This window comes from Chiloscyllium plagiosum, chromosome 1 (assembly GCF_004010195.1).
Source record: "Chiloscyllium plagiosum isolate BGI_BamShark_2017 chromosome 1, ASM401019v2, whole genome shotgun sequence".
NCBI lineage: Eukaryota > Metazoa > Chordata > Chondrichthyes > Orectolobiformes > Hemiscylliidae > Chiloscyllium > Chiloscyllium plagiosum.
The window spans coordinates 42084615-42106516 of NC_057710.1; the positions used below are offsets into that span (position 1 = coordinate 42084615).

General features: G+C 39.8%; 1 protein-coding gene across 1 annotated transcript in view; it reads right to left on the reverse strand.

The window, feature by feature from the left end:
- The window catches only part of cplx4a (complexin 4a), a 36648-nt gene extending 15241 nt beyond the window's left edge, over window positions 1-21407 (reverse strand). The window contains exon 1 of the mRNA XM_043680323.1: window positions 21116-21407. Coding sequence (XP_043536258.1) covers window positions 21116-21282 — 167 coding nt within the window. The 5' untranslated portion in view covers window positions 21283-21407. The remainder of the gene's footprint in view (window positions 1-21115) is intronic.
- Window positions 21408-21902: the final 495 nt, after the last annotated feature.

The following is a 21902-nucleotide window of genomic DNA, read 5'->3' on the forward strand; positions in this document are numbered from 1 at the left end:
CATTAGAGGAAGCAATTTATAAGGAAAAACAGCAAAGCTTTTACTCAGGTGGACATCCTGCAGACTTGATTGATATATAAACTTTGTTAAATAAGGTGAACCCTAAAATGATGCACAAATATTTCTGACACAATAGCCAAGATTAGATCTTGCCATTATGGAAGAGTCCTGTTCTACTAATAGTAACCACGTATTTCTATGAATATCCATAAAAGGCAAAAGAAATGAGCCAATAATAAATGTAACCCTTCCCCCACTGCCATCCAAGGTAATCATTCATTTACCAGTTAGAAATAATGAGGTCTTCTGCAAATGGCTATGTATAAAAAAAGAACAAAAGTACAAAAACTTCATCAATAACTTTTCATGAAAATTTCTGCAAAAGGTTTTTTTAATCAAAATGAATAGCTGCTGAATTTAACTATGTATGTTTGAATTGCATTTTATAGAAGAAAGCATACACCACTTGTCATTAATTCTAAAAGCTTGAAAATTCAAGGCTATTTCTTGCCTGACAAAGGAACAACTTGATCTTTCATTAAATCAGGTTTATTTCCATTCAAGGACTTTTTTGAATTCATTTTGATGCTACAGTGAAGACTAAAATGCTTCTCAGCTTGTTGTGAATTCAAGAGGCCAGCCTCTTAAAAATATAGTTCAACTCAGTGAGTGTGGAATTGGAATGAGTTTAAAAGCGAGAAGGACGTGAGAAGGACTCAAACACAAAGAGAAAAGGAGCAACATAATAAAAATATATTGCTCCTGAAATAAGTTTGCAGCTTTCAAATTACTTGCATCCTGCTTCTGTTGTGCAGGGACCTCTGACAGCTGCCAAATTGTAGTCCAGTAATCCAGAAGTCACATGAGAAACAGGAATCAGCCATCTAGCCCCTCAGGCCTGCTCCAATAAGACCATGACTGATTTTAGATTTGACGTAATTTAATTTTTTAGCCAACCACCAACTTCATAACCATTGACTTCAGCATAGAAATAAAATTGTGTAACTCAGTTTTGCATATATTCAATAACCTGGCATTAATATTTCTCTGGTGTAGTGAATTCCAAAGGCTAATGACTTTCAGGCAAAGAAATATTGTATTGCCTTTAAACGGGAGAGCCCATATTCTGAAACTTGCCCCCTCTCCACCCTGAGTTCTAAAGTCCCCCATGTGAGAAACGAAGCTCACTGTTCAATAATTTCAGTCCGAGTCAAATTCTGAAGCAGCCTTTATTCATACGGTCTTGCAAGCCGGGTGACCATTAAAGGAGGCACACCGATCAGGAGGTTACGTTACAATTTATATAGTTCAATTTAGTCTCTTGGTACTCCTCCTTTTACTTCATATCTGATAGTTGTATTGCTCTATGCAGTTGCTAATCTAATTGGCTTACCACATCTGTGTGTGGCCTGTTGTTGGTGTGCAACCCCCGAATCCCCCCCCACCCTTGATAGCTGAGTCTTATAACTTTTGCTGACACAACACTGGGTCTTATTTGGTTATCTTATTCATACTAACTCCCTATGTGCGTGACAATTTGCAACGGTCATGTCAATACATCTGTTTCTACCAGTCGACCACCTCCCTTTTCAATTAGTTATTTCTTGGTATATACTCTCATGATTCCGCCATGCAATTTTTGTAGAAGCAAGATACAGTAACTTGTAACTGCTTGCAAGTATATCTAGCTTAACATATACCCCTCCCATGACTCAGCCTTATGATTTTTGCAGAAAACAACAACCATGACAAGGGCCTCTCACACCCCACACGGGGAAACATCCTCTCAATATACTCTGTCAAGCCCCCTCAGAATCGTAAAAGTTCTAATAAGATCACGTATCAGCTTTCAAAGGTCTAGAGAGCAGAAGCCTAGTCTATACAGTCTCTCCTCAGAGGAAAGCCATTCAGCCCAAGAATCAACCTCATGAACCTCTGTTGCATCATTTCTAAGGCAAGGATCTCCTCATTTAGGTGTAGATCCAATCTAGTTAGGCCATGCCTGCTCAAGCTTTCCTCCCTACTCAACATTTCCTCCTTACCTAACCACTTTATCTCACTATATAAGAGCAAAACACTGTGGATGCTGGTGATCCAAAACAAAATTAGAAAAGGTTGGAGGAAATCAGAAAGTCTGCCTACCTCTGTGCAGAGATACACAAAGTAGGCGTATCCTTCATTAAACAAGGAAAGCAAAACTATACAAAGTACTTGAAATGTGAACTCAACAAAGTCCTATGCATTTAGAACAGTGACAAGTAACTAAGGTTTAGTGAGGGTGCACTTGGGACCAGTGGACATAATTCTATTAGTTTTAAATAGTTACTGAAAAGGATGAGTCTGGTTCACAAGTTAAAGTTCTAAACTGGGGCAAGGCCAATTTTTATGGTATTACACGGGAACATTCAAAAGTTGATTGGGGAAGGCTGTTCACAGATAAAAAGACATCTGGCAAGTGGGAGGTTTTCAAAAGCAAGATAATGAGGGTTCAGGGCCAGCATGTTCCTGTGTGAAGGGCAAGGCTGGCAAAAGTAGGGAATACTGGATGACAAGAAATATTGAAGCCCTGGTCAAGGCAAAGAAGGAGGTATAAGGCAGGTATAGGCATCTGAGATCAAAAGAATCCCTTGAAGGGTGCAGAAAGTGTAGGAGTACACTTAAGAGGGAAATCAGGAGCGGAAAAAAGGGAACATGAGATAGTTTTGGCAAATACAGCAAAGGAGGCTGTAAAGAGATTCTACAAGTATATTAATAGCAAAAGAATAACTAGGGAGAGAATAGGGCCTCATTAGAGCAATGAGGCCATCTATAGATGGAGCCACAGGAGATAGGTGAGATTCTAAGCGAATATTTCACATCAATATTTACTGTGGAGAAAGACATGGCAGCTAGGGAAATCAGGGAAACAAATAGTGATGACTTCAGAATAGTCCACATTACAGAAGAGGAGGTGCTGGAGATCTTAAAACATATAAAGGTAGATAAATCATCAATTCATGATAAAATGTATCCTATGATGTTGTGGGAAGAAATTATAGGGGCCCTAGCAGAGAGTTTTGTATCATAGAGAGCCACAGGTAAGCTGCTGGAAGACTGAAATAAGGGCTTTATATTGTGCCCTTATTTAAGAAAGGCTTCAAGGAAAAGGCAGAGAACTACAGACTGTTGAGCCTAATATTAATGGTGGATTAGATGTTGGAAGGGATTCTGAAAGACAGGATCTACATAAATTTGGAAAGGCAAGGACTGATTAGGGATAGGAGAAAGTGAGGTCTGCAGATGCTGGAGATCAGAGCTGAAAATGTGTTGCTGGAAAAGCACAGCAGGTCAGGCAGCATCCATGGAGCAGGAGAATCAATGTTTCGGGCATGAGCCTTTCTTCAGGAAGGGCTGATTAGGGATAGTCAGTATGGCTTTGTGCATGGGAAATCATATCTCACAAATTTGATTGAGTTTTTTGAAGGGGTAACCAAGAAAGTAGGTGAAGGCAGAGCAGTAGGCATTGACTACATGAACTTCAGTAAGGCTTTCGACAAGGTTCTGCATGGTAGACTAGTTAGTAACATTAGACCACATGAGATCAATGGAGAGCTAGCCAATTGGATATACAATTGTCTTGACCATAGGAGACAGAGGGTAATGATGGAGGGTTGTTCTTCAGACTGAAGGCCTTTGACCAGCGGTGATGCAATGATCAGTGCTGGGTCCATGTTGTTCATCATTTATATAAATGATTTGGATGAGAGTGTAGGAAGCCTTGTTAACACTTGTGAGGATAACACCAAAATCGGTAGCAGATTGGACAGTGAAGAAGATTATCTAAGAGTACAACAGAATCTTGATCAATTGAGTCAGTGGGCCAAGGAGTGGCAATGGAGATAAACTTTGGTAAGTCAAACCAGGTCAGGACTTACTCAGTAAATGGGAGAGCCTTAGGGACTGTAGTCAAAAAGAAAATTGAGAATTGCAGGCACATAGTTCATTGAAAGTGGTGTCATGAAAGTGAAGAAGGCATTTGGCACGTTTTCCTTCATCAGGTAGAACATTGAATAGAGGAGTTGGGATGTTATGTTGTGGCTGTACAAGACATTGGTAAGGCTACATTGTACTGTGTGCAATTCTGGTCGACCTGTGATAGGAAGGATTTTATTAAAATGAAAAGGGTGCAAGAATGATTTACAAGAATGTTTGAATGAGGATTTGAGCTATAGAGAGAGGCTGAATAAGCTGGGGATGTTTTCCCTGGAGCATTGGAGACTAAGGTATAACCTTATAGAGGTTTATAAAATCATGAGGGGCATGATAGGATAAATAGACAAAGTCTTTTCCCTGGGGTGAGGAAGTCCAGAACTACGGGGCATAGGTTTAGGATGAGAGGGGAAAGATATAAAAGGGACCTAAAGGGCAACTTTTCCACGCAGAAGGTGGTGAATGTATGGGATGAGCTGCCAGAGGAAGTGGTGGAGTCTGGTACAATTGCAACTTATAAACATTGCAACATTGCAAAATCTGGATGGTATATGAACAGGAAGGGTTTGGAGGGATATGGGCCAAGTGCTGGTAAATGGGACTACATTAGATTGGGATATCTGGTCAGCATGGACAGGTTGGACCAAAGGGTCTCTTTCCCTATTCGAGTTATAACGGTGGGCTGAATAAGTTGGGACTGTTTTCCTTGCAGCATAGGAAGTTGTAGAACTCATAGAGGTTTATAAATGATGAGGAATGCAGATAAGCTGAATAGTCAAGGTCTTTTCCCCAGGGTAGAGGAGTTCAAAACTAAAAGGCATAGGTGAGAGAGGAAAGATTTAAAAGGGACCTGAGGGGCAGCTTTTTCACACAGTGGGTGATGCATACATGGAACAAGCTACCAGAGGAAATGATAGAGGTGGGTACAATTACAACATTTAAAAGGCATTTGGACAGTTCCATGGATAGGAAAGGTTTATAGGGAAATGGTCCAAATGCAGGCAAATGAGGCTAGTTATAGAGTAATATAATCATACAGTCAAACAGCATGGAAACAGACTCTTCGGTCCAACTCATCCACATCAGCAGACATCCCAATCTGATCTAGTCCTATTTGCTAGCATTTGGCCCATATCTTTATCAACCCTTCCTATTCAGATGAGTTTTAAATGTTGTAATTGTGCTAGCCTCCACCACTTCCTTTGGCAGCTCGTTCCATACAAGCACCACCCTCTGAATGAAAATGTTACCCCTCAGGTCCTTTGTATATCTTTCCCCTCTCACCTTAAACCCATGCCATTTAGTTTTGGACTCCATCACACCAGGAAATAGATCTGGGCTATTCACCCTATGATGCTTCTCATGATTTTATAAATTCTTATATGGCCACCCCTCAGCTCGAGGGAAAAATACTCCAGCCTATCCAGCCTCTCCCTTTAACTCAAACTCTACAAACCTGACAACATCCTTGTAAATCTTTTCTGCATGGTATGGATGAGTTGGGCTGAAGAGTCTGTTTCCATGCTGTGTGACTCCGTGACTCTAACAGGACTCATACTTTTATATTCTACCTTTTTTGCAATAAAGACCAAAAATTCATTTGCCGTCCAAATTACTTGCTGTATCTTAATGCCAAATTTTGTGATTTATTTCTGAGGGCACCCAATTCCCTCTATATGACAGTGTTATGTTTATTGTTTCCATTTAAATAATTCTCCTTTTTTCCCACCCAAGTATATACCCACATATTTTGCCACACTACATTCTCCATCTGAAAACCTTTGCCCACTCACTTAATCTATCAACAATTTTTGTAGTGCTTTGTTTCCTGGTCAAAATTTGCTGTCTTAACTACTTTTGTGTCAATTAGCAAATCTGGTTACAATTTAGACTGTCCTCTTTAGATTTATTCATTGGATATGGGCATCACAGGCTAAGCCAGAATTTATTGCCCGTTCCTTCATTGCTCTGGAGAAGATAGTGGTGAGCTGCTTTCTCAAATGACCTGCAGTTCTTGGGGTAAAAGGACACCAGTAGTGCTGTTAGGAAGGGAATTCCATGATTTTGACCCAAAACATTGAAGGAACTATAGTATAGTTTCAAGTCAGGATGATGTGTGGCTTGGAGGGGAACTTGCAGGCTGTGGCATTCCTATGCATCTACTGTCTTTGTCCTTCTAAATGGTAATGGTTCCTGGTTTGGAAGAAGCTGTTGAAGGAGCATTGGTGTGTTATTGCAGTTTATCTTGTTGATGGAACACACTGCTGCATTTTATGTCCATGGCAAAGATAAAGAATGTTATAGAGGGTCAATCAAACAGACTGCTTTGTCCTTGATACTGCTGAGCTTCTTGGATGTTGTTGAATTTCAGCATATTCAGAATATTCACTCACGCTCCTGACTTCTACCTTGTAGGTGGGGAGGCACGAGATGACTTACTCACAGAATTCCCACCCTATGACCTGTTGTTGCAGCCACTGCATTTATATTGCTAGCCCCATTCAATTTCTGGTCAATAGTAATCCCATGATGTTGATACTGGGGGCATTCAGTGATGGCAATGCCAATAAAGGCTGATGTTTAGAATTTCTTTTGTTGGAGATTGCCATTGTCTGACATTTGTGAGCCATTTCTCAGATTTCCATCCCTGGTGTGAATATAAGGAGTTGAGGCTCCAGCTTGGATTCATGTGACATTCAACTTTGTCACTAACTTTATCAATCTGAAAATGACCTGTTTGTCTTAACTCACTGTTTCCTGTGATAGGCAGATAGACCTGGTGTGAATTTGAATGCATGCAACATAGTTTTGGATGACCTAAACTTTACAGATAGTAGATCAAATCATAATTTGGTTGTATAGAGCTTGAGAATTATTGATAAAGATGTTTGAGTGAGGCTTTTTGACTTGCGCTCATCAGTCAATTTATCCTCTGCCCACATTAGTATATTATTCTCAATATCCTGATATTTTATTTTGTGTAGTAACATTTTATATTACACCTTTTGGAAATCCAAGCGAACTACAACTACTGGGCTCCCTTCATCCACCCTGCTCAATATCTCCTCAAAGAATTGTATTAAAATCTTCAACGCAATTTCACTTTTATAAATCATGTTTAAGGTGTTTGGTTGAATTAGGATTTTTCAAAGCTGACCTGCGTGATAATGCTACCAAAAAGATGATTGCTCACTGTGTATTCAAAACACACAAGTGTGCCTAAAGTTGCCACCTTTAGAACTGAAAAATTATCCAGTCGATCTCAAATTATCCTGGAAGTGTGAGGTATCGCAAAAATGTGAGTGTTCAGTGAAGTTAACCATTTCACTTTGCTTCTATATAGTAACAATGATATTTTCTATAAAGTGGATCTCGCTCTCAAGCCAAAAAAGAAGTTCTGTCTACCGCACAAGTTACTGATATAAATACTAATGCCAGTGTATTACCCGAAAAACTGGTGGATAGTATCAACAGCACACCCCTTAATTTCTTTATAATAGACTTAAGACCGACCAAACTCAATCAACCTATGCACTCAGAATGTAATGCCTAATGCTGACTATGATTCCATGATTGCAATAGCACTTGCTGATCAATCATGATTGAGCTAAGAATTACACTAGCTATTAAGGTTGTCAGCTGTTCTTGCAACATGATTCACTTAGATGTGCTAGAAGCTACATATATTCCTCTAAAAGAAAAAAGGAACATGTCCAGGAATTGCATTTTCTAAATTTAAACGGAAACTTGGGGTCAACACTTCCCTGATGCATTCTCCATGGTGAAGTCTCAACCAATCAGAATCAACTTGCTAACTCTGTTTTCAACCCAATGTTCTGAATAAGAGTCATATCAGACTCAAAATGTTAATTCTGTTTCTCTCTCCCCAGGTGCTGCCAGACTTGCTGAGTTTCTCCAACAATTCTATATTTTTCTGTTGGTCAGTGAACTGTTCAGTTAAGTTACAAAGGTTGCCAATGTAAGCACCTCAAGATCAGTATTTGTTTCCCATTGCAGATTGCTCTTGAGAATGGTGGTAGTGATTCTCCCTTCTTAAATAGCTGCTGAGACAGTGTGGTTAAGAAGGTTTTTGTCCCATTGGCAGTAAAGGAATGATGATATACTTCAAATTCAGGATACTGTGTGACTTTGAGGGGAATTTGTAGTTGGAGGGCTCACATGTCTCCACTACCCCTTGTTGTTCTAATTAATAGAGATCATGTATTTGAAAGGAACTGTCAAAGGAAATTTGGGGATTGCTGCTGTGCATCTTATAGATGGTGCAGACTGGCACCACTGTGGGTGACTGGTGGACCAATACTTCCATCTGATTAGTTGAGGAGATACATAATTACTTGTCTGACTCACACAAGCACTAGGAGTGTGTTCTGTATTGGCTGAACTGAACTTCTACTGGTAAAGCTCATTTAATGTCTGTGCTTGAGTGCGAGGGTACTGAATGGCATTGACCACAAAATTCAATTGTCTATGACAGGTAGAGGCTAGTGAAATCAGTAAATTACAATGACAAAATAGGCTTAGAATGAACTGGCAGTCTATTATACACTATGCCGAATATTTTTCTGTTTTCTATTGGTGTGGAAAATATTGCCACTTTTCCGCTTTTCATTTACAATGATGTAAGTGCAACAATGAGTCACAAAAAGAGCTTGTCTTGTGAACTTTAGTGAAAGAATATCAGGCATAGTGAAAAACTAGCTGCTAATTCATTATCAGGAGTCCTTACACATAGCTAGCCTAGATACATTGCAGCCCTGGAATTCTGCAAGTACTCCCAAGTTGTAGCCGAGCTTTACATTATTCCTGGAATGAAATTAATCTGTTTGCATTAACCCTAATTTCTCAATATAATTGAGAAGAGTCACTAACAAGGGGGCATCAGGAAGGGCTTTTGTTCGAAATGTCAAAATTCTTGCTCCTTGGATGCTGCCTGACCTGCTGTGCTTTTCCAGCACCACTCTAATCATGAAAAACGTGCCAGCCTATCCAATCTTTTTTTATAACTCAAAACTTCTGTATCTGGCAACATCCTGGTAAATCTCTTCTGAACCCTCTCCTGCTTAGTAACATCTTTCAAATAACTGGGTGACTAGAACTGGACACAATATTCCAGAAGTGACCTTGATGGGCTCAAAGGCCTCTTCTATACCGTCTGGTTCTATGAGTGAGTGAGTGAGTGAGTGTGTGTGTGAGAGAGAGAGAGAGAGAGAGAGAGAGACCTTGACACAAAAATGCACAAAGGTTCTGGAGAAACACCATAAGTATTCCCCTCATTATTTCTTCAGAATTTTCATGAACTCGGGCATAAAATTTGAAGAACCTCTATGGATATTATTTCCCCAAATATCTGAATGCAGAGTGTAGAATATAAGAATCATTTTGCTCTTTAATAATTCACATCTATGTTCTTCAGCAGACTTGGTCAGATAGACTGGCATTTTAATATTTTATTTACCGTACTCACAGAGTCTTTGCTGCAAACATAGTTTAGCATTTGGGGTGGCACGGTGGCTCAGTGATTAGCACTGCTGCCTCACAGTGCAGGGACCCAAGTTCAATTCCCACTTCAGGCAACTGTCTGTGTGGAGTTTGCACATTCACCCCGTGTCTGTGTGGGTTTCCTCCAGGTGCTCCGGTTTCCTCCCACAGTCCAAAGATGTGCAGATCAGGTGAATTGGCTATGCTAAATTGTCCATAGTTGCTAGGTGCATTAGTCACAGAGAGGGGGGTGGATTACTCTTCGGAAGGTCAGTGTGGACTTGTTGGGCCGAAGGGCCTGTTTCCACACTGTAGGTAATCTATTTAAAAAAATCTGATCTCTGTTACCCTTGATGCATCGCTAATCCTTTTTGTAAACCGCTTAAAGTTTTTTTCTCTACTAAGCCTAGTGTTTGTCAATCCTTGATTTCTTAAAATGTTTTTCAGAACCTATCCATAAACTACGAATAATTATTTAGCCCAGATTTTGCTGTAATAACAGCCATTAAATTGTTAGTATTTTGCATTATAATTCTGAACACTTTTCTAAATGACAGGCACAGTAAGGGAAAATGGTTAGGAGACCACAGCTGAGTGAGACATAGACAGAGGGAATAGAGAAGTAGGCTCAAGTGATAAATTCTGGTAAGTCTTGTTCATCTTTAAATTTATATTAAGAGTCAGGCTCTGACATGGAATTAACAATCTTCCAGTAAGTTAGGTCACATTGTTAAACAGAGAACTGCTTGGAAATGGCAGCTATCTGTCAATCAGATGGAAGTGTTTGGTTTAATTGTTACCCATTACTTAGCAGGAATCTAAACTAGATAGTAACTCATCAATAACTGTAAGGCTAATTAAGTTAGGACCAAGTAATATAAAGTTAACACAGGTAACGTAAAGTTAAGGCATGGTGTAGTCTTATTGAATGACCTCTGTATTGTGTTGCATGTTGTGGGACAGTCATGTGTGCAGCAAGTAGAAAAACATAAGGTCAGGGTTTCAGGTTGCTGGAAAGATGGAGGCAGAAGGGGAAAAAAAACAGCATCAGGTAGTGCAAGAAGAGGCAAGTGGTGCAGGAATCACCTTGCGGTGTTGCTCACTTATTGGTTTTCCAACATGGTTACAGTAAGGATGTTGGTTCCTTGGAGGAGTGCCACCTTGACCAGGTTAGTGGAACCATGGATGGATCAGCAATACAAGTGGGAGGAAGAAGGGGGAAAGAGGAACAGTAATAGCAGATAAATTTGCTAGTGGAACAGATGGAAAGAATTTTGAGACGCCCTTTGTTTATATGTAAACAGATGAGACCTCAGGCCAAAGTGGTCATGTTTTAGAAGTGACCTGTATAAAGAAAGGGAAGTGGTCAGCTCTTTGGCTGAGCTGAACAGTTTTAGTTCAGTCTTGAACTGGTTGGAAGTTTAACAGGGAGCTGTATGGAAATTCTCTTTCTGCCCTTCAACTTCAACCTGTAAGCATGTGTTCCATTTATACTGGTTTTTAAAGGGAGTTTGCTTACTGGGACTGTTGTGTATATAATTAAGTCTAGTTGGATAGGCTGAGTTCTGTAGGGGTTCTTTATTCTGTTCTTTGTGTTTCATTGTATAATTTTGTGAATAAATTTTTGTCTGTTTTAAAATCTAGTAGTCAACCTAGCTAACTTACTCCGGGTAATTTTCACTATACACTTACCGAAATAAATTGCAAATTTATTGTCTGGGGCTGCCTGCTTAAGAATGTTTTGAGTGGTCTGGCCTAGTCCATAACACATGAATGTAAAGAAAGAAATCAGAATTTTGAAAAAAAAACTCATTAATGAAAATGAAGGCAGAGGCTATGATCTAAAATTGTTGAACTCATCATTCAAAATGCAATGGATTGGCAAGTCATAAGATGAGGTACTGTTCTCTGATTCTTCATTGGAAAACTAGCTGGCTGAGGCCTGAAAAACCAGAGTGGGAACAAGGTGAAGAATTGACATGCCAAAGTGACAGGAAGTATTGATTATGTTTTTTGGATCGAGTGGAGGTATTCTACAATGCAGTCAATCAGCCTGTATTTGATCTTTCCATAATCCTCAACACTGGTGCCCCATAATGATGTGTTCTCAGCCCCCTACCATACTCCCTGTACATCCACAACTGTGCAGCTAAATTCTGTGCAAATGTCATCTACATTTGCAGATGTTTGCAGATAACACCACCATGTTGAGCTGGATGTCAAACAATGATGAGTCAGAATAAAGGAAGGAGATAGAGTGCTTGGTGTTGTGGTGCAATGATAAGGATCTCTCTCTCAATGTCAGCAAAACTACAAAACTGATCACTGACTTCAAGAAGAAAGGAGGATAACACACCCCTATCAACATCAATGGGGCTGAGCTGGAGAGGGTCAAGAGCATCAAGTTCCGAGGAGTGATGTTAACCATAATCTGTCCTGGATCTCCCACACATAGATGCAACAGTCAAGAAGGAACAACGCCTCTTCTTCCTCAAGCAGCTTAGGAAATTCAGCATGTCCATAAGGACTCTCTCCAACTTCTACAGATGTACCACAGAATGCATTCTATCTAGTGCTTAATGGCATAGAATGGCAACTATTCGGACCAGGACCATAAGAAACTACGGAAAGCTGTGTGCGCAGCCAGACCATCACGGAAGCCAATCTCCCATCCATGGACTCCATTTACACTTCTTGTTGCCGCGGCAAAGACCACTCCTACCCCGATAATGCTCTCTTCCAACCTCTTCTATCACTTAGAAGATACAGAACATTCAACACGCACACCAACAGGTTCAAGAACAGCTTCTCCCCTGCTGTTATGAGACTGCTGAGTGGGCGTCTCTAACTTCAAATAATGTTGATCTTGCTAATGCTGATCTTGCTTTATGTACCTCCTGTGCAGCTGTAACCTGTATGCCTCGCTCTGTCTGAGCACTCTATGATCTGTATGTTCTCGTTTGCTATGATCTGCCAATACTGCTCGCAAAACAGCTTTTCACCGTACTAAGGTACATGTGGCTACAATAAATCAGATCAAATCAAAAAGGGAAGACCACAATATGAATAGTGAATACAGTGTACTAAATTGAAACAGGTATAAGTGGATCATTATTTCAATTGCAATACTACTAGGAGTTGTTATTCCTTTAAAGCATTTTTTTAAGACAACATGGAACCTGCAACACTGAAAAGCTATAAATGACTGTTTGTGAAATGTCACATCAAATCATAAAAAGATCCTCACCCTGTTTCTTTTTCCAAGATTACATTGACCCTTTTTTGGAGTGGACTTTGAAAGTAGGTTTCTCATCAGAAATATGCTTTATTCCCCACTACTTATATAGTATCAGGATTATCAGCTTATTTTTGGAATCACACTGTAGTGAAATTAAAATTTTCACAACAAAACCAATGCAAAGTTGAGTTAAAGTTTATTATGAGACCTTATAATCAAATTCATTCAGCAAACAGAAGATTAGATTAGATTACTTACAGTATGGAAACAGGCCCTTCAGCCCAACAAGTCCACACCGACCCGCCGAAGCATAACCCACCCATTCCCCTACATTTACCCCTTTACCTAACACTACGGGCAATTTATCATGGCCATGTCACCTGACCTACACATCTTTGGACTGTGGGAGGAAACCGGAGCACCCAGAGGAAACCCACGCAGACAAAGTGCAAACTCCACACAGTCGCCTGAGTCAGGAATTGAACCTGGGTCTCTGGCGCTGTGAGGCAGCAGTGCTAACCACTGTGCCACTGTGCCGCCCACGCTGTAGAGTATTAGAAAATAATATGATACATTTTTAAAAAAGAAATACAATTTAATACAGCACAGGAACATGCCCTTTGACCCACCAAGACTGTGCTGATTCCTATTCCTTGTTTAAACCCACTACTTATTGCTCATGTGCAGTTTCTTTAACTCTGTTCACCTCCCATTAAATGTCCTATCAAGACATGTGTTAAATATTGATTACTTGCCTGTTTCCACCACCTCCACTGACAGTGCGTTCCAGGCACTCACCACCCTCTGTATGAAAACTTTTCCCTACACCTCTCCCCCAATCTTTTCTCCTCTCACCTTGAACTTGTGCCCTCTTGTAGTTGACGTTTCCACCCTCCAGAAAAAGCCTCTGGATATCCACCATATTTCTGCCTGTCATAATTTTGTCAACCTCTATCAGGTCCCCACCCCCCCATCTCAAAACCAGGCAAAATCCTGATAAACGTTCTCTACACATCTCCAAAATATCCATGTCCTTCTGGTTGTCTGGTGACCAGAACTGCATGCAATAATCCAAATGTAGTCTAACTAAGTTTTGTATAGCTGTAACATAACTTGCCAACTTATATATTCGATGCACCAGCCAATGAAGGCAAGTGTGCTGTATGCCTTCTTGATCACTTTATCCACCTGAGTTTCCACTTTCAGGGATCTGTGGACCTGTACCCCCAGATCTCTCTGTATGTCAATGCTCCCAAGCGTTTTGTCTGTTTATTGTATAATTCACACCTGAATTTGATCTTACAAAATGCATCACCTCACTTTTGTCTGGATTAAACTCCATCTGCCATTTATCCGTATCCCACTACATCCTTTAACAATCTTCCTCACTATCTGCAACACCACTAATTTTGTCTTCTGCAAAATTACTAATTAGACCACCTCCAGTTTTTTCCAGATCATTTATACCTATATTACAAAGGTCCCAGGTAACTAGTGGAATACCACTAGTTACAGATCACCATTCGGAAAAACACCTTCCACCACTACTCTGTCTCCTATGATCAAGCTAGTTGCATTCCATCTCATCAACTCGTCTTAGATCCCATAAGACCCTACTGTTTGTAGCAGCCTGTCATGAGGTACCTTATCAAATGCTTTACAAAAGTTCATCCAGACAACATCCACTGCCATTCACACATCAAAAATCCTTATCACCTCCTCAAAAAACTCAATTAAATTGGTGAGACTAAAGAACTGATCACTGACTTCAGGAAGAAAGGAGGAGGACATGTCCCTACCTACATCATTGGAGCTGAGGTGGAGAGGGTCGAGAGTGTTAAGGAGTGACAATAACCAACAATCTGTCTTGGACCTCCCACATTGATGTGATAGTCAAGAAGGCATAACAATGCCTCTTCTTCCTGAGGCGGCTCAGCAATTCAACATGTCCATAAGGACCCTGACCAACTTGTACAGATGCACAATAGAAAGCATTCTATCTGGATGCAAAACCACTTGGTACGGCAACCAGGACTGTAAGAAATTACAGAAAGTTGTGTGTATAGCCCAGACCATCACAAAAGCTAATCTCTCATCCATAGACTACATCTATACCTCTTGTTACCGCAAAGAGGCTGTCAACATCATCAAAGACCCTTCCCACCCCGATAATACTCTCTTCCAACCTCTTCCATCAGGTAGAAGATACAGACGCTTGAACACACATACTAACAAGGTTCAAGAACAGCTTCTTCCCTGTTCTTATTAGAGTGCTGAATGGACCTATCCAATTTTAAATCTAATGTTGATCTTGCCTTACGCACCTCCGATGCAGCTGTGACCTTGTATGCCCTAGCTCTGTCCAAACACCCTATGATCTGTATGTCCTTGTTTGCTATGATTTGCTTATACTGCTTGCAAAACAATACTTTTCACTATACTTAGGTATATGTGACAACAATAAATCAAATCAAATCAAATTTAAATCAAACCCACTAACAAGTTTATTCACTTCCAAATGTGAATAAATTCTGTCATTCGGGATCTTTTCCAACAGCTTTCCCACTACTGACATCAGGCTCACAGGCCTATGACTATCTGGATTATCTCTGTTTCCTTTCTTAAACAAAGGAACAACATTGGCCATTTCCCAGTCCTCTGGACCCTCACCTGAGGCCAAAGGTATCAGTTAAGGCCTCAGCTATTTCTTCCCTTGCCTCTCCCACAATATCCTGGGATAAATCACGTCTACCCCTGGGGGCTTGTTTAACTTAATGTATTTTAAGACACCTAACACTTCCTCCTTCATTATGCTGGCCTGCCCAAGAGTTGCATTATTGATAATCTCTTTAGTTATATTTATTGTTTAATTATCTTTGGTCTATTTTATGTTTGTGAGTGAATGTGAATAATTAAATTACTGATTTACTGATCATGCTATTTGCTGTGGGAATTGAACAGAGTTTTTTTCAATTCATCTTAGGCTATGAGAAAGACCATGAGAAATCAGGACTCCAAATGTGTATTTTTGAGGGATCCTCATGACATTTCTCCAGAACTACGTTTTGATTTAGGAGGACTACCTTTCCGTTCTTACGGGCACCTCTTTCAGTTTAATTAAATCCTTAATTAAGTGATGCAGTCACTTCGTGACAATACCTTCCATATTTGTGTTGAACTATGGGGGATTTAGTCACACAGAAGCAAAGTCTGAAGAATTCATCAATATTCCCAATTATCATCCCAATTAATTAAACTTAAATCCACAGCACACCAAAGAACACATTAATTTTCTGGACACCACTGTACTTAAGTTGACTCAAGACAATAAGCATAATTTAGCAAAAAATATTTTTAAATTTAATACAATGACATACTGCTATATGCAAAAGGCCATCATTCTAAACAAAAAAAAATGCAGATGCTGGGAATCAGACCAAAAACAGAGTTGAAGAAGGGTCACTGGTCCTGAAGTTTTAACTCTGCTTTCTTTTCACAGATGCTGTGTTTTTCCAGCAACTTCTGTTTTTGTGAGCCATCACCTCCAGCATGCTTTCTGTTGATAAGTGAGGTCAGTTATGCTGTAGCATGTTTGTATTTAAAACCACCAATACCCCTTAAGTAATTCATAGTATGCAAGAAGCTTTGATATGGGAAAACACATAAATGCAAGTATTTGTGAAATTAAATAGGTCAATATTAAATTATATAATTGTTCATTATAATAGCACTCATTACATTTGGTCCCCCACAAAGCAGCTTTCAAACTTTCGCTATTTTATTTAAAGACTCCTCATTAATTGCACAAATTTGAGGAACTGATTATTTCAGTTTTAATGTTCCCAGTTAGGTGAGTATTCCTTTCTGGAAAAGTTTTAACCTTTTTCCTCCTCTTTGCAGCTTCTCTCTTCCCTTTCAAACTGTTCCCTGTTTGCTGACCACTCTAACATTTCAAGATCCTCTCCACACTTTTTGCACATCATTCCTCTTTCCAGCTTTCATTCCCTGACTGTGCAGCTTCAATTCTCCCACCAAGCCCACAGGACTTCTGCCTTATTTTCCATCTCCTGAATTGCTCCCAGGACCCTGGGGGTCGTTCTACAGCCTTGGTCCCCAACTTTAGTTGTGGGCATCCCTCCTTAACATTTGCACTTCCCTGACCAATAACCTTACCTCCCTTTCCAGCCCCACTACTTCCCATTGGTGACTGTGCCATTCATCTCACCCCTCCAATCAAAGACCGATTCTCTCCCATGTTCAGTGTTAATAAGTCCATCAGCAAGCACAGGGGAGAACTACCTACCCTGTGATTAGAAGAATGACTCCTCATTTTTTCCTTCCATTCCAGTTATTGGGCAGGGAATCTTCTACCTGATTGGTTGTCACTGTGAGTGGCTTTTCCTGGGCAGACTGGGGATTCTGGAGTTGATTTGCCCACTGCCCCAAGACTGGAAATAAGCCAGGTTATTCTTTGTAGAATAAAGACTTTTTTTGAAAAAATGTGCACTAATTTTATGAAACAAGATTAACAGATGGAACAGCAGATCAAGGCAGAAAGACTGAGCATGGACAAATTTACTTAGCATGTCCAGACAATGCTGGAATCACATTTTACATCAAGCAGCTGGGCTTTAGATAATTTTAGATAAATCTTCTTCAATGTTCATAATTTTATGTATAAGATGTTACCTGCTTTTATGTGTCATCACATTATAGTGGAATGATCAAGACTTTGTTGGCCTAGTCTCATGTGGATATAAAATCTAATTATCAGCTGTCTGGGTCAGTGGGAAGCACTCTGCCCTTGGAGTCAGAAGGTTGTGGGCTCAAGTTATTAAGCATAAAATCAAGGCTTGCATTCCAAAGCAGTACCAAGGTAGTATTGCACGGTTGGAGGTGCATCTACTGTCTAAACCAAAGTCCCCTTTGCTCTCTGCCATTCAGAGAGAACTGGAGAATTTCAACACGATTTCCTGCCCAATGTATAGCCCTGAAGTAAAAACACTGAAAGACACACAGGGAGTTGGATAATCCGAGTCATATAGCACATAAATAGACCCTTCGGTACAACTCATTATCCCAATCTGACCTAGTCCCATTTGTCAGATTTTGGCCCATATCCCTCTAAACTATTCCTATTCTGATATCCATCCTGACGCCCTTTAAATGTAAATATATCAGCCACCACCACTTCCTCTGGCATCTCGTTCAACACACTCACCATCCTCTATATGGAGAGGCTTCCCCTCAGGTCCTTTTCAAATCTATCTCCTCTCACTTTAAACCTATGCCCTCTAGTTTTGGACTCGCCCATGCTGGAAAAAAGACCTTGACTATTCACCCTATCCATCTCCCTCATGATTTTATAAACCTCTATAAGGTTGCCCCTCAGCCTTTGATGTTCCAGGGACTGAAAAAGCCCCAGCCTATTCAGTCTCTGCCAAATGCTCAAACCCTCCAACTCCGGCAACATCCTTGTAAATCTTTTCTGCATCCTCTTAGGTTTCACAACATCCTTCCTATAGAAGGCAAGCAGAATTGAATGTAGTATTAGAAAAGGAAGACTGCAAATGCTGTCGAGAGTGTGGTGCTGGAAAAGCACAGCAGGTCAAGCAGCTTCCAAGGAACAGGAGAATCGACATTTCGGAATCTTTCCTGATGAAGGGCTTATGCCCGAAACGTCAATTCACCTGCTCCTCAGATGCTGCCTGACCAGCTGTGATTTTCCAGCACCACACTCTTGAGGCAGTATTTTAAAAATCACCTCACCAATGTCCTGTATGACATCGCAACTGCACTATTTAATGTTCTGACCAATGAAGGCAAGCATACCAAATGCTTTCCTCATCAACTCCACTTTCAAGGAATTAAGCACTGCACCTTGTATGTCTTTGTTTGGTAACACTCCAGGGCCCAACCATTAAATGCATAAGTCCAGCCTTGGTTTGACTTACCAAAATGGAACAGCTTACACTTATCTAAATTAAACTTCATCTGCCACTCCTCAGCCCATTTTGGCCTATCTGATCAATTCAGTTATCATGCCTTTATTCTTTCTTACTTCCAGCTAGATGGCTTCTGACTCCACTGTTTCTGTTTTTCCGGTCAGTTCCTGGTTTCATTTTGTCCCAGCTAGATCCCTTCTTCTTGTATTGAGGTTAGCCCTCTAACTTTAGAAGTTTTGAAGTTCTATATAGGATTATTCCTAACTCTACTCCCTTAATAGTCTAAACATTATGATATAATGATCACTCTTACCCAGATGCTCTCCGACGGCACTTAGTCCAACTCATTTTCCAGGACCAGATCCAGCAATCCTTCATTTCTAAATTAAGGAGATTCTTATAAAAAAAATTACAGATACTTCTTCCTCTTTCTATTCTTTAAGATTAGATTATCTTAATTTTGATTTGGATAATAAAATCACATTTCAACCTTATCCCCCTCCCCATCCCCCTCGTTCACCACTCCCCACTTTTATGAATCGGTTTGATTTCCCTGTGAATTTTTCATCTCTCTCAGTATTTTTCAGGAATGCCTCGAGTCAGTGTCGTAGGTCCAATCAGTCTCAGTTGCTTCACAATGTTCAGTACTGTTTGCAACTCCTCAGTTACTGAGGCAGTCCATGTCTAATTGCAGCAAAGACTGGACAATATTCAGGTTCATATTGACAAGTGGCAAGTAACATTTGCACCCACCACGTGCCAGGCAAAGAACATCTCCAACAAGAGAAAATGTAATCATCCTTTAACATTCAAGGGCACCACTATCACTGAATCCTGCACTATCAACATCCTGGGAGTTACAATTGACCAGAAACTGAACTGGACTAGCCATTTAAATACTTTGGCTACAACTGCAAGCCAAAGGCGAAGAATCCTACAGTGAGTAACTCACCTCCTGACTCCCCAAAGCTTGTCTACCACATTGGACCATCACCAAGGCATAAGTCAGGAGTGTAATGGAATGCACCCCACTTGCCTGGATAAGTCCAACAACACTCAAGAAGCTTGATACCATCCAGAGGATAAGGCAGTCCATTTGTTGGCAGCATATCCACAAACATTCACTCCCTGCTCAGTGGCAGCAGTATGTTTCATCTATAAGATACACAGCAGAAATTAACTAAGGCCCTTTAGACAGCATCTTCCATGGCCACAAACACTACTATCTAGAAGGTCAAGGGCAACCAGATATAAAGCAACATCATCTTTAGCAAGTTCCCCTTCAAGCCACTCACTATCTTGACTTGGAAATATATTGCTGTTCTTTCAGTGTTGCTGGGTTAAATTCCTGAAACTCCTTCTGTAACTACATTGTGGAAGTACCTACGCCAACTGGACTGCAGCAGTCCAAAAGAACAGCTCATTACCAACATATCAAGGACAACTAGTGACATGCATTAAATGGTGATCCAGTCAGCAGCACCAACGTCCCATCAATGAATAAAAATAAATTATTTTGAAGCCTATCAAGTACCCAAAATACTTGAACAGCTTCTCAGCTTGAACTGAATTAATTAACCAAATAACACTTTAATGTTGTCCCTGATAGTCCTTCCAGTCCATCTCTCATTTTATTTTCTTTCTTTTCTGAACACTTTATATTTTTGAATTGTAACCAGCCAGTCCTCACTTTTTCTTTATTGCCGTAACATCATTTTTCTACAGAGTTATTTATGCATGTAGCTCACCAATCGTATTCACCATACTTTGTTCTTTTACACAAATATACTTTAATCCTGTTTTTGCATTCCTCATTGTTCTTCTTAGGCTGTTCTTACCTAATACACCTGCAATTTGTTTTTAATGACTGAAAAAAGGCACAAAAGATATTTCAGCAAACTTCAAAGCTATTACATGAACAAAACAAATGTGTCAACTAATTGTTCTTATTGAATATATTTGACAAACGTTTATAAATATATGATAAAAAGAACAACACCTTTAAAATGTGCTTTTAAACTTTTTTTGTACAAATACATCAAATATGAATTTTTGGTGGCAAGAGAAATTTGAGTATCAAAACAAAACCTTTGCTGATATATACTTGAGAAATTTTTCAGCCTTTTAGTTGTTTTTGTTGGAAACAGTTTGAAAACTAATTAGCAGCACAAATCTATGATAGAGATTATTAGCATGATTATCATCCACATCCTGATATCATTAATGCTCAGTAAATAAGGTAGCATCTAGAATTGTTTTCTTCAGCAATCTGTCAAATGGAATTGTTAAAATATGGGTAAAACAGCTCAGTAAGTTATATATAATGCTGCCACTACTTTGTGTTGATTTACAGTAATTTACTTCTTTGACATGAACAAAATTATAATGAATTTAGTTATAGAGTCGAGACTCATACAACATGGAAACAGACCCTTCGGTCCAACCACATTTTTGTTAAACTTACTTTTCTTCCACCATCTGCTTTTGGTATTCTTCATATTCTTCTCTAGTCATGCCTGCTGCAGCTGCAGGGTCCAAAGTGCCTCCTTCGTCTTTCTTTTCTTCATCTCTACCCCCAAGTCCTAAATTCTTCACCTGTCCACTCACCATCGATTTCAACAAAAAAGACATGTTTCTTTAATAAAACAATTAATCAGATACAAAGCTAAGACAGAAGCTATGTATAATGAACAGGGGACCAGTCAGCCTGCAGGCTTTTACTTGAAAGGCAGGGAGCTAGTAAAGTGCTTTTGCGAAAATGGTTGGCTTTCAGTAATCTGGATTAAACCATTGAACTCTTCAATCTTCCAAAGGCAGATGGTCCTGATCACGCTGTACATCATTATTCTCCACTGTCTACTTTCAATAATATTTCAAGATCATTTTTACCAACAGGCTTATTTCTCTGGACTCTTATTTTTATGCTGGTAAAAATATTTATAGAAAAAAATAAAGAAAAATGCCTCACAATTCACAGATTTGATTTGACAAACATGATTAAGTGAGTCATTTTAATTGGGTGGCAACACAGATGCATGCTATTGAAAAGCTATAGAGATTTAGAGAGATTTATGTTATAAAAAATTACATAGTATCACAGAAATTTGTCTCCCAGGAAGGTGACCATTTGGCCCATCATGTTTGAGGTGGCTAAAAATACCTGTCCAGCCTAATTCGACTTTCTAACTCCTTTATGGCTCATCAAGTGCATAACCAAGTTCTTTTCAACTATCTTGAGTGTTTCTGTCTCC